Source organism: Hypanus sabinus, chromosome 4 (genome assembly GCF_030144855.1).
Source record: "Hypanus sabinus isolate sHypSab1 chromosome 4, sHypSab1.hap1, whole genome shotgun sequence".
Taxonomy (NCBI): domain Eukaryota; kingdom Metazoa; phylum Chordata; class Chondrichthyes; order Myliobatiformes; family Dasyatidae; genus Hypanus; species Hypanus sabinus.
In genome coordinates, this window is record NC_082709.1 from 110,820,544 (window position 1) to 110,833,585 (window position 13,042).

Below are 13,042 nucleotides of genomic sequence, written 5' to 3' on the forward strand. Positions count from 1 at the left end.
ATGTGGCAACTTTAAAAACAGGGATCTGGCTTAATTGGCATAACAGCTTGGACTTGTGTTAGATTAAATTCTTATACATATTCATTACTTTGTATTTTATTTTCTATTCTCTGTTGCAGTAAGTATAACATTTCTTTTAAGTAATGGCTGGAATTTGCAATGACGAAAAAGATTTAAGTTCTACATGTGTAATACTAAAAAAAATGGTAGTTACCTCTGATCTCTGCATATTCATAGATTAGTTCAGAAATTCGTAAGTGTTATATCATGTTCCTTCACAGGGTGTACTGTTACAATCTTAACTGGTGCAGTCAACATAAAATCATAAGGACTAGGAGGAGGAGTAGGTCCTTGTGACTCACATGCCTACATTTCAGTTAGATCACAGTTGATATTTTGTGTCTATGATATTTTACTGCACTGACCACATAAGCTGATACTCCACAGCCCTTTTGGAGTACAAAAGGCCAAAGACTCCCTAACTGCTATCCCAGTAAATTTCAATCAGTATAACTTTCATTCTTCTAAACTTCAACAAAAAAGGCCTGGTCTGCTTGATTTCTTTAGGTACAAACTCCCGCTATCCCAGAAATCCTTGTTGCATATTTTTCTGGATCAGGAGACTGAATGTATGTGTAATATTCCAGATGCAGCCTCACCAGGGCCTTATGTGAGTGCAAAAGGAAATCTCTGCTTTTGAGATGAATCTAGACACTGATGTGGGCATTACAAATTTGCAAACGTTTCTCACTGTAAGCAAAAGTGAAAACGTTAAACTGTATTGAAAGAGGTGCAAACACAAGGAAATCTGCAGATGCTGGAAATTCAAACAACACACACAAAATGCTGGTGGAGATGCAACTGGATCTTAAAGGCATACAGTCTATAGTGAACAAACTATTTAGTTCTGGAAAACATTTTCTGTAGGAAGTCATTCTTATTGTATAACTATTGTAAAATTCCATGGATTTTGAAAACTATGATATTTTAATTAATATCTGCCATGAATGTGTCTCTTTATTTTCCTTGCTTTGTATAAACTGCCTAAAATATTATATAGAAAAAAGTGAATTTATTGATCTGCCATCATTCTGTTCAGCTGCTAAGCTAGCTTCATGATATTAGCACTTCTGGGTGTCACATATTCCCCAGAGAAAGTTGCTGACATTAACTTCTGGCAAAAAAAATTCATGTCCTTGGTGAAATTTATGTCCTCGGGAACAGGATTTTTGAGATCAGGCTGAATCCCTTCACCACTACCTGGAATTCTATGCAAAATTCTATTAAGGTAACTGTAACAGTAAATTCAGAGTTTAATTTTAAATTCTTCTTCATTGCCAGCTAAGTTCATTTTGAAAACTACATTTTTCACAATAATTTGGGTAATCACTGTAATCTAGCTTCTTTATCCGTTAAACTCACACTTTACATATCTGCAGTAATAAACTACTGATTATTTTGAATTTTCTTGTGCTGTACCTGCTGCTGATGGGAAAAGTTTGCATGATTTTTATAGATAGAACAAAATAATTTTAGGTTCCTTGAGAGAAATAATTTTAGATTTCTTAAACCCTCTTAAGAGAACATTAAGGTCATATAAGCTAAACACGAATTAGATGCATATAGTTTTGAAAAATCACAATATAAGAATATTATTAGCATATATTTAAGATTACATTTCATTTTAGCACAGTAACTAATTTTCTGTGGTGTATGCCTTTTAAAGGTTTCCGAAACATTACAAGTACAAACAGCAGCAGTACCTCCAGGACCTTGTCACCCACCAAGACTCACGGGTAAACCTCGAGCAAGAGAATTGCAGTTACATTGGGGTAAGATTTATTTGTCTCTAGAATATGTCTAGATTGTTTTCTTCCATTATGGTAGAGATGGCATCCCAGGACGAGGACTCAGGATGTATGCAGCACAACTGGCAGGTGTGTTTACAGACATTTTTAATCTCTCTCTCTCTCCCAGTGTAGAGTGCCATCCTGTTTCAAATTATCCACCATTCTCCACGTACTAAAAAAGATGAAGGTAACATGCCTGAACAACTGGCGTCCTGTCACACTCACCTCAATAATAAGCAAATACATTAAGAGGCTGGTCAAGGATTACATCTGCAGCTTGTTACCACCCAAACTGGACCCCCTACAATTCGCTTACTGACACAACGATCAACAGACGACGCAATAGCTACTGCTCTACATAACGTCCGTACACATCTGGAGAAGAAGGATACGTGTGAGAATGCTGTTCTTGGACTACAGTTCAGCATTCAACACCATAATTCCACCCAGGCTCGACAAGGAGCTCAGAGACCTCGGCCTTGACCCTGCCTTGTGCAGCTGGATCCTGGACTTCCTGTCAGATTGCCAGCAGGTGGTAACAGTGGGCTCCCTCACATCCACCCCTCTGACTCTCATTACAGTAGCCCCTCAGGGCTGTGTATGAAGTCTCCTTCTTTATTCCCTGTATACCCATGCCTGTATCGCCACCCATAGCTCTAATTTGCTAATTAAATTTGCTGACGACACTACATTGATTGGCCTAATCTCAAACAATAACGAGGTGGCCTACAGGAAAGAAGTCATCTCTCTGACACAGTGGCGTCAAGAAAATAACCTCTCCCTCAATGTCGCAAAAACAAAGGAGCTGGTTGTGGATTATAGAAGGAATGGAGACAGGCTAACCGCTATTGACGTCAATACATCTTGGGTTGAGAGAGTAATCAGCTTTAAGTTCCTCGGCATCCACATCACCAAGCACCTTGCGTGGTCTGTACACACCAGCTGTCTGGTGAAAAAGGCGCAATAGCATCTCTATTACTTCAGACGGTTGAGAAAGTTTGGTATTGGCCTCCAAATCCTAAGACCTTTCTACAGGGGCACAATTGAGAGCATCCTGACTGGCTACATCACTGCTTGGTATGGGAACTGTACCTCCCTTAATCGCAGGATTCTGCAGAGAGTAGTGCGGACAGCCCAGCGCATCTGTAGTTGTGGACTTCCCGTGATTCAGGACATTTACAAAGACAGGTGCGTAAAAAGGGCCTGTCGGATCGTTAGGGACCTGAGTCACTCCAACCACAAACTGTTCCAGCTGCTACTCTCTGGGAAATGGTACCGCAGCATAAAAGCCAGGACCATAAGGCTCTGGGACATCTTCTTCAACCAGCCCATCTGACTGATTAACTCATACTGATTTGAGTGTATTTCTATGTTACATTGACTGTTCTATTTATTATAAATTGTTATGAATTACTATGATTGCACATTGCACAGAGACGTTACATGAAGTTTTTACTCCTCATGTATGTGAAGGATGTAAAAAAATATAGTCAATTCAATTATATGAAGATGAGAGTATTTCAATGTAGTCTAGAGAGTATAGTTGACTGCTTAAGGACAGTGTTCTTCAACAAACGGCATCCTTTTGAGTCTTGTTCCATCTTTTCAGCTAGGAAAATGATAGAAATTTCAGTAATTTTTCTTAGCAGTTCATTGGCTGAATTATTAAAAATATGATGGCTATATAATTTAAGATACATAAAAATGTATAGTTTTATTTACGTACATTATTTCAATTTGTATTTCAAAATTGGATTTGGTTTGTTTATAATTTTCATTTGCCCAATATCAAATCATTGCAGTTGTCTTTTAATAGTAGAAAAAATGCTTACCTGGTGTTAGATTCCATTTAAGTATCTTGACACTACAAGAGTTGAACTAAATCTTTGATAGCTTTGTAGTTCTTTGCAAATGAAAGATTTTCTACGTGCTTTTATGTGTATATTAAGCTTGACGAACAGGTGCTTGAGGAAAGCTTTCCCAGAAATAACATGGTGTACTATGAATATTTGTGTCTTTTTCATAGCTGGCACTTGTTATTCAAAGATATTTAATTTTAACATTGTACCTACTATAAATTATAACACTAATCAATTAATTGTACTAATGTTTTAATTAGAGATTAAAGCATTATGTCTTAGCCTATACATACTGTTCCCTGGTAAATTAGAAGTTTTAAAATAAGATCAATTTATCTGAAGTATATTTCTTTTTAGATATGAGTATTTGTTAATATGTACTTTTCTCCACCATTTATAAAAAATTGTAATAAATGTAGGCTATGTGGCTGCTTAAGACCAGAAGATATAGAAGCAGACTTAGGCCATTTGGCCTGTTGAGTTTGCTCCACCAGTTCATCATGGCTGATCCATTTCCTTCTCAGCCCCAATTGCCTGCCTTTTCCCATATCCTTTCATCCCCTGACTAATCAAGAATCTATCAAACTCTGTCTTAAATATACCGATGATTTGGTCAACACAGCTGCCCATGGCAATGAATTCCACAGATTTACCAACTAAAGAAGTTCCTCCTCAACCCCATCCTAAATGGACATCCCTCAATTCTGAGGCTGCCATTAGACTCCCCTGCCATAGGAAGCATCCTCTTTACATACACTCTATCAAGGCCTTTCAAAATTCTCTAGGTTTCAATGGGAACACCCCCCCCCCCCCTCATTTTTCTGGATTCCAATGAGTCCAGGCCCAGAGCCGTCAAACGCTCCTCATATGATAAGCCTTTCAATGCCAGAATCATTTTTGTGAACCTCCTTTGCACCCGCTCCAATGTCAGCACATCCTTTCTTAGATCAGAGGCCCTTACAATAATACAAGTGAGGCCTCACCACTGCCTTGCACAGCCTCAACATTACATTCTTGTTTTTAAATTTTGGTTCTCTCGAAATGAATGCTAATATTGCATTTGTCTTCTTCACCACCAACTCAACCTGTAAATTAACCTTTAGGGAATCTTGCATGAGGACACCCAAGTCCCTTTACATCTCAGATTTTTGGATTTTCTCTCCATTTACTAAATAGATGTATTACATCTTCCACTTCTTTGCCCGTTCTCCTAATCTGTGTAATCCTTCTGTACCCTCTCTGCTTTCTCAACACAACATGTCCCTCCATCTATCTTGGTATTGTCTGCAAAGTTGGCTACAAACCCATCAATTCTGTCATACAAATCATTGACATATGTTAAAAGAAGCAGTCTCAACACAGACCCCTGTGAAATGCCACTAGTCACCAGCAGACAGCCCGGAAAGGCTCCCATTATTCCCAATAATTGCCTTCTGCCCATCAGCCAACAGTCTGTTCATGTTAGTATCTTTTGTGTAATACCACTGCCTCTCAATTTGTTAATCAGCCTCATATTTGGCACCTTTTTAAAGCCTTCGGAAATTTCAAGTAAACAACATCCATGTCAAAAAAATCATGACTGAATTCTGCCTCAACTCCACTGATTTCCTTAATGATCAAAGTATGTAACTATTTAATGTGCAATTAGATCTTACATATGTCATATATTATGTAATTTTCATGCTCACGTTTTACCTGATTAAGTATTTTGAAGAAGTATTTGAGATCCAAAACTTGCTGATTATTGTATTTCTATCACGGTGTGTCAGATGCTTTGCACAGGAACTCTACTTAATAGATTAAGAACATGGTAAATGATGTCAAATAAGAATTGGACTTCTGTGAATGTTTTTTCAGAAGTTCAAGCATTGTATCATGGGGTACTAAAATACTAGAGTCGTAGACAGTATCTTAAAATGTTTTGCTAGATAACTCTGCTAACTTCAAAATGATTAGTGTTATTAAAAAAGCTATTGTTAAATGCATTCGAATTAGCAGATTTGAGTAGTGTTTGCGACTGCTTCTATTTCCAAGTACTTGTGGATTTTGCCTTTTTAGCAGCACTTTCAGTCTTGCTGGAGAAGTAAGCATGTTTCCATTCCATCATTGGGCCAGCAGGTATTAACAGAAATTTCCAGGCAATCAGTGGTGGCAAATTGAAGGATTAGTTCATAGCATAGAAGTATACATATCACCATTAAAAATGTATACAATATCCTTGCTGAGCCCCTGGAATCTTTTACTGCATTAAACATACTATGTAGTTTAGTTTTTGTTCAAACTAGAATGTGTTGTTTCTTTCATCAGGCCAACCTCCTGTGACTGGTGGTTCCCAAGTAATAAGTTATAAGTTAGAAATATTTGCATCAGACCTGAATGATCCCAAGGAAGTATACCAAGGACCTGATATGGAATGTACAGTCAGCAACCTGCTTCCAGGAAGGATATATGGTTTTCGACTTCGAGCTGCAAACAAAACAGGGGTAAGAATTAAGAGTTTTTAAATTTTCTGCCATCTCTTCCAGGATTGCCCAATCTGATGTAGTACTGCTTTTCTCTGCAGGATTTCTGTTTGCTTCTTTTACCTTTGCTGTCTTCCCTTTTAGTCTGTGATCATGTATCTACAAAGCTCCCTTCCCCAAACACATCACTTCCTTAATGAATTTGAACTGAAATTTCACTATTTGCATTTTGATTTTCACATTAATACTGATGAGATCTGTTGTCAAATCACTACTTGTTACTTCCTGAGATCCATTCAGCACATAGATGCTTTTGTTCTCTCAATTCAATGATACTGATTTGCTTCTCATGCTACATCCTACACTTTAATTAAGGGTTCTTTTTCTACCTTGCAGGTATCAAGTTGTAATGGAAGGTTATTGGTCTGATATGTTACCTCTGTTTCTCTATTCAAGATGCTGCCTGAGCTGCTGAGTATTTCCAGCATTTTCTGCTTTAAAAATTAAATTGGTTCTGTGAGGCAGTATTTAAGCAAAATACTGTTGCCCTGCACAAAATTCCTTGAGTTTTCAAATAAGTCTTTTTAAATGTCTGCTTTGTAGTCTTAATTATGATGCCTCATGTACACCTTATGAGGAGTTTGCCTTCTGCTGTCAGACGTAGGAGAAGAATTTGTCCCATCGAGTGCACTGTCATTTGATCATGGCTAATTATTTTTCCTCTCAACCCCATTTTCCTACCTTCTCCACGTGACTGTTGACACCATTTCTAATCCAGAACCTATCAACTTCTGCTTTAAATGTACTCAATGACTTGGCTTCCACAACCATCTGTGGCAATGATTTCCATGAATGACTAAAGAAATTTCACCTCATCTCTGGTCCGGGTTCTTCCAGTATTGGAAATATTCTCACCATGTCTACTCTAGGCTTTCCAGTATTTAGTATATTTCATTATGGTTTTAAATGCCACTGAATATTAGCCTAGAGCCATCAAACACTGCTCATAAATTAACCTTTTAATTTCGAGAATCATTGCCCTAAACCTCCTCTGGACTCTCTCCAATTCTAGCACATTCTTTCTTGGATTTGGGGCCTGAAACTGCTCTCAGTACCTCAAATGGGTTCTTATCAAAGCCTCAACATGACAGTACTGTGCAATGTCTTAGGCACCCAAGACTTTTTTATATAAATTTTGTTTTCGAAGTTTACTTTTTGTCTTCTGCATTAGTGTATCAGTAGAAAAGAGCAAAATTTACATTTCCGAACATGCACTTTCCAAAAAAAATTACAGAGAAATTGTTGTAATTAAAGAAAGTAACATATTAGGTAATAGATCATTTTTAATAAAAACTTTGTTGGCATATGGTCCAGTGTATGATTAAACAAAGATAACAGTTGCTAATGATAATAACATAATGAGTTGAATGAACTAAATTGCTTAACTGAAACAGAAATGAATATGGAAGGAATCAAACTGGGCAAAGCAAACTAAAAGGTGAGGGTGTGGCAGATGTGACAGTTTAACCTTCAAATCATCAATTATTACATCATGGCAAGAGTGAGTACAGCAACAAGACACAAGGTGATCATCTTCCAAGCAGAAATTTCATAGCAAATAGGATGTTCAAGATGTGCTATCCAAGCTCTTCTGAAGAAGCACAAAAAAACGAGCAAGGTTGAGGACCAGAAACATAATGATCTACCACGGAGACTGAGTGCATCAAACTGACATCCCTTATAAATTGGAAGAAGTTCAGCACTGCTATCAACTCTGTACTCACAGAAACCACTGGAACCCAAGTACAGCCCTCCTCAATCCAGAGAGGTCTTCTCAGAAGTGGTCTTCATGGAAGAGTTGCTTCCTCAGCCAAGAGACTCATCTACACAAAGCACAAGGACTGGGGTACTGAACAATGGTAACAAGTGCGCTGAACTGATGAGTCAAAATGTGAAATTTTTGTCTCAAAACAGAGGAGTCATTTTGTACATTAAAGGCTGGATAGCACTACGTGGATGGAAGTCTGCAGCCAACATTGAAGCATGGCAGAGGTTCTTAGAAGGTCTGGGATTACAATTCTGCAAATGAAGTTAGTGATTTGGTCAGAATTAATAGAATCCTTAAATGGGATTACCTGGAGAGGCAGAAGCAAGCAAGATAGCCAAAGTCTGCAGAAAAACTATGGCAAGTTCTCCTAGATGCTTGGACCAACCAACCAGCCGATATTCTTATAAAACTACATGACAGTGTACTTAAGAGAATTGATGCAGTTTTAAAGGCAAAGGGTAGTCACACCAAATACCAACTAACTTGATTTAGATTTTTACTATTTATTATTTTTTATAGTTTTTTTGATATTTAGAAACTTCCAATGTCGTTATTTTTGGAAGCATCTTTTTACAGATTTTTTTTACATGTGCCTAAGATGAATGCACAGTGCATCCTTGCTTTTATAGTCTAATCTTCTTGAAATGAATGTTAACATTCTATTTGCCTTCCTATTACCAACTGAGCACACAAGTTAACCTTTTGGGACTCCTGTGCTAGGATTCCTAAGTCCTTTTGCACCTCTGATTTATGTATTTTCTCCCTGCATAAAAAAATTATTCTTTCCATCAAAATACATGACTATACACTCCCTACACTGTATTCCATCTGCAATTTCTTTGCCTATTCTCCTAATCTCTCCAAATCTTTCTGGAGACTCCCATCTTCCTCAACATTGCCCCTGGACCTATCTTTGTTTCATCTGCAAATTTGTGCACAAAGCCATCAATTCTATCCAGATCATTAACGCATAAGTGACAAATAGCGGACCCAACAGTAGCCCCAATGAAACACCACAAAACACTGGCAGCCAACCAGAAGAGGCCATCTTTTCATGTTTTGTCTAATTTTGGTTTAGTTAATTGTTTCACTACCTATTAGGATACATTAATGTAGTGTTTAAATTAATACTAGAGTTACTAATTTGAGTGTATAAAATTGAGACTGTTGCATTCTGTAATAAAGGAAGTTAGTGATGCAAGTGTGTTGGTATCATTAAAGAATGTGTGTTAATCAGTTTTGAAGTTGAGAAGATAAGTTTGCAAATAGGTATGTGTACAGAAATAATAGTTTTATACCCCTGAGATCCTCTGAGCAAGTTTATTGGAAAGTTATTGAAATAGATTGTAAAAAGTTCATTTATCAACTTTTGTTGAGTTTTGAAATTATTTGAGTAGAAAAGAATGTGGGATCAATGAAAACATTCAGTTAGATTTGCTGAACTTTCAATTTAGTATTGACATTTTATGTCTAAATATTTTGGAACATTTTAACACCTTGAGTTTAATTGATGCAGTATTTCTTTTCCCCAGTATGGACCATTCTCAGAAAAATGTGAGATTTGTACGGCAGCAGCATGTCCTGATCAATGCAAAGCTCCACAGGTTACATGTAAGACAGCCACATGTGTGCATGTCAGCTGGACGGTAAGCAATATCTTTTCCCTTTCTCTTTTAATACTAACATAAAGAATCCAATTAATAATTAAATTACTTCGCATGTATAGAGGATATGTTTATTATTTCTACCTATTTGTTGAAATTGTAGAGAATAGGCATTCCAATAGTAACATTTCCCAGCAAGTTACCTCAAAGCTTATTTATATATACAATAATTTAAGTGTTTTAAAGCCTCAAATAGGACAATCCAGCAGCTGTTTTTTAGATAGTATCCATACCACAAAATCTAAGTAGATAAAGGTAATGCCTGCTCTGCTCTTTTTGCTGGATTTGTATATGCAATAAATTTCTGTGCTTCATTTAATCTTATAGGTACCAGCTGACAATGGTGCTGATGTGACAGAGTATAGGCTGGAATGGGGAGTAGTGGAAGGTATGATGCAAATCTGTTACTGTGGACCTGGTCTAAGTTATGAAATGAAAGGACTCCAGCCTGCCACTACCTACTTCTGTAGAGTTCAGGTAAGCAAAAACTTTCAGTAATCTCAATGGTATAATATAGGGCTTGTCAAAAGTGGAAACAAAAGTGTTTCTAAGGCATGTAAACAAATAGTGGGGTTGCCAGATCCAACCTGATGTGTTAAGAGCCACTTGTGTACACTTCCAAATTGAAAAACAATATAGCAAATCAATATTTTCATTTTAGAAGACAATTCTGAGAATAATTGAAATCAGTTAACTTTGTTACCATTTATATTCAGTAATTCATTGAAATAAAGAATGCTAGTGCTATAAGGAAGTCTTTGCAAAACAAAATAATCAAAAATAAAGGATATTATGCCTCTGTAGCCTATTCATTCAGTTCATTGAAAAATTACAGCACTTTTAGTTCAATTCCTTTATCTGAGGACTTCTGTATATTAATAATTTTATTAAATATTAGTTCCTACTATAGATGAATACATGTAAAGGGGTCTTTCACCTGAAAAGCTGACTGTTTCTCTTTCCATAAATATTGCCCCATCTGTCAGGTATTTCCAGCATTTTCTATTGCTATGAAGTTTATGGATTTCAATATTGTATCTGGAAACTCCTGTAGTTATTGATTTATGTATGCTATCTGTATTAAAGTTGTTTTTCTTCTGTATTTGAACATGCTGTAACATTTTACACTATTACCTTAGTTTGATGCAATTTTAAAATTACATCAAGCTAAGGTAATAGTGTAAAATGTTACTGCATGTTCAAATACAGAAGAAAAAACAAACAACTTTAATACAAACAAAAAACAACTTTAATAATTTTAAAATTGCTCTTTTGAGTCTGAAATGACCGTTTGTATAGTAGTCGCTCATGAGAAGTAGGCATTTTGCTCAAAATCTTGTTTAATTAGAGTGCTATGTGGTTTGTGGTTCTTTGATGAGATTTCTTTCAATTTTACCCAGAGTAGACACTATTCCTGAGGTGTGTCATTCAGTTCTCCTTTATCTTTAGAGTACATAACACTCTGATTATGTTCATATTCATATATTTATGCATTTTATCCAGCTGCTTCTATAATACTTTAGCTGTTTTCTCCAAATAGATTATCTGTTTCATTCTGTTCTCATCTATAATTTGACCATTTTGAATTAACTTACTGAATCAAAAACAATTGAATATTAAAAATACAACTGGTCATAACACTTTTCTAACCCTTCCTTTGCTGAGAAATTATTCTACAAACACAGAGCTACTGTTTTATGTCAGTTGTTTTCTCAATAGTGTTAGTAGAGATACTTTATTGAGCCAGAGTTCTTTCCCAGTACAAATATACACTGAGTGACTACTTTACTTGACACACCTATACACCAGCTCACTAATGCAGATATTTAATCAACCAACTATGTGACAGCAACCCAATTGAAAAAACATGCAGATATAGTATGTTCAAGTGGTTCAGTCATTGTTCAAACCAAACATCAGAAAGGGAAAGAAATGTGATCTAAGCAACTTTGACCGTGGAATGATTGTTAGTGCCAGATGAGGTGGTTTGAGTATCAGAAGCTGCTTATCTCCTGGGACTTCCACGCACAACAGTCTCTAGACTTTACAAAAACCATCCAGTGAGAGGTAGTTCTGTGGGCAAAAACATCTTGTTAACGAGAGAGGTCAGAGGAAAATGGCCAGGCTCATTCAAGCTGATAGGAAGGTGGCAGTAACTCAAATAACCACATGCTTTAACAGTGGTGTGCAAAAGAGCATCTCTGAATGCACAACATGTCGAACCTTGAAGTGGATGTCCTGCAGTAGCACAAGACCACTCTGGGTTCCACTCCTGAGGCCAATTTATTAGGTACACTCCTGCATCTAATGAAGTAGCCACTGAGTGTAATTTTAACTATCCATCATAATTCTGCTAAATTCTGATATTTACTTGAGCAATCTGATCTTCAATGGGTTTGCTTTATGCAGTTCTGGATTCTCACCTAAGCTTGTTACCTCCACAATTAGAATTAGAATCAGGTTTATTATTACTGGCATACTGTATGGTGTGATTTTTTTCATTTTTGCAGCAGTAACTAAGTACTCTTAGTTACAAATTAAATAATGCAGAAGATGAATAAAATGGTATATTCATTAGTTCATGGACCATTCAAAAATCTGATGGTGGAGGGAAGAAACTGTTCTTAAAACATTGAGTCTTGGTCTTCAGGCTCCTTTACCTCCTCCCTGATAGTGTACACATATTGTTCATAATAGAAATTGTTCTATGTAATTCACAAATACCATCATTGAGTTTTTGTGTTCACTTTAAGAGACAGTGTCTGATGTAATGATGTGAGTGTAAAGTGTCTGCTTTTGGTTTGTTGGTAATGAAAGTAAAGAGCCTCAGCTTTTGGTAAACACATAAAATGACTCTCACATGTTTTATTCACAAAATCCTACAGTGGTGACCCCGACATGATTCGAACATGTTTCGGGGTCATCTGTTGTTCATTATAGACATTTTTATCAGGGCGACGCTTCCCATATGACACAAGCACTCGAGTGTGCTGGCAGTATTGCCCATTGATTATAAGGCAGAGAAGAATGGACCCTCAGTGGAGGCTGTTAGCAGCAGTAGGATCCAGACTTATGGGACACGACACTGATGCTCTGCTTCAGTGGATGATGCTATACACGGGACTTAGTCTTGGCTAGAGTTGCTAGAGCTCTGCTTATAACAAAGGTCTATTAGTAGATCTTAAGAACTGCCAGCTTGTGGATGCAAAGAACTTTGGCTTGTTACCCTGTACCCCCAGTACATTCCCCATGATGACTCTGTCTAATGTATGCACCACCACATGTGAATTCACTCGCCTGCTGGGCAAATTCCCATAACTCACCAAGCCCACATTTTCCACTGCAGCCACAAATCATGGGGTCGATTACCACATTTCCA

The 13,042-nt window shown here is 37.0% G+C and overlaps 1 protein-coding gene across 4 annotated transcripts in view; it reads left to right on the forward strand.

The window, feature by feature from the left end:
- The window catches only part of fndc3a (fibronectin type III domain containing 3A), a 241,776-nt gene that overhangs the window by 189,419 nt on the left and 39,315 nt on the right, over window positions 1-13,042 (forward strand). For all 4 annotated transcript variants that reach the window (XM_059967865.1, XM_059967866.1, XM_059967867.1 and 1 more), the window contains 4 exons: window positions 1,727-1,832; window positions 6,017-6,192; window positions 9,532-9,645; window positions 9,991-10,140. In XM_059967865.1, coding sequence (XP_059823848.1) covers window positions 1,727-1,832; window positions 6,017-6,192; window positions 9,532-9,645; window positions 9,991-10,140 — 546 coding nt within the window. The remainder of the gene's footprint in view (window positions 1-1,726; window positions 1,833-6,016; window positions 6,193-9,531; window positions 9,646-9,990; window positions 10,141-13,042) is intronic.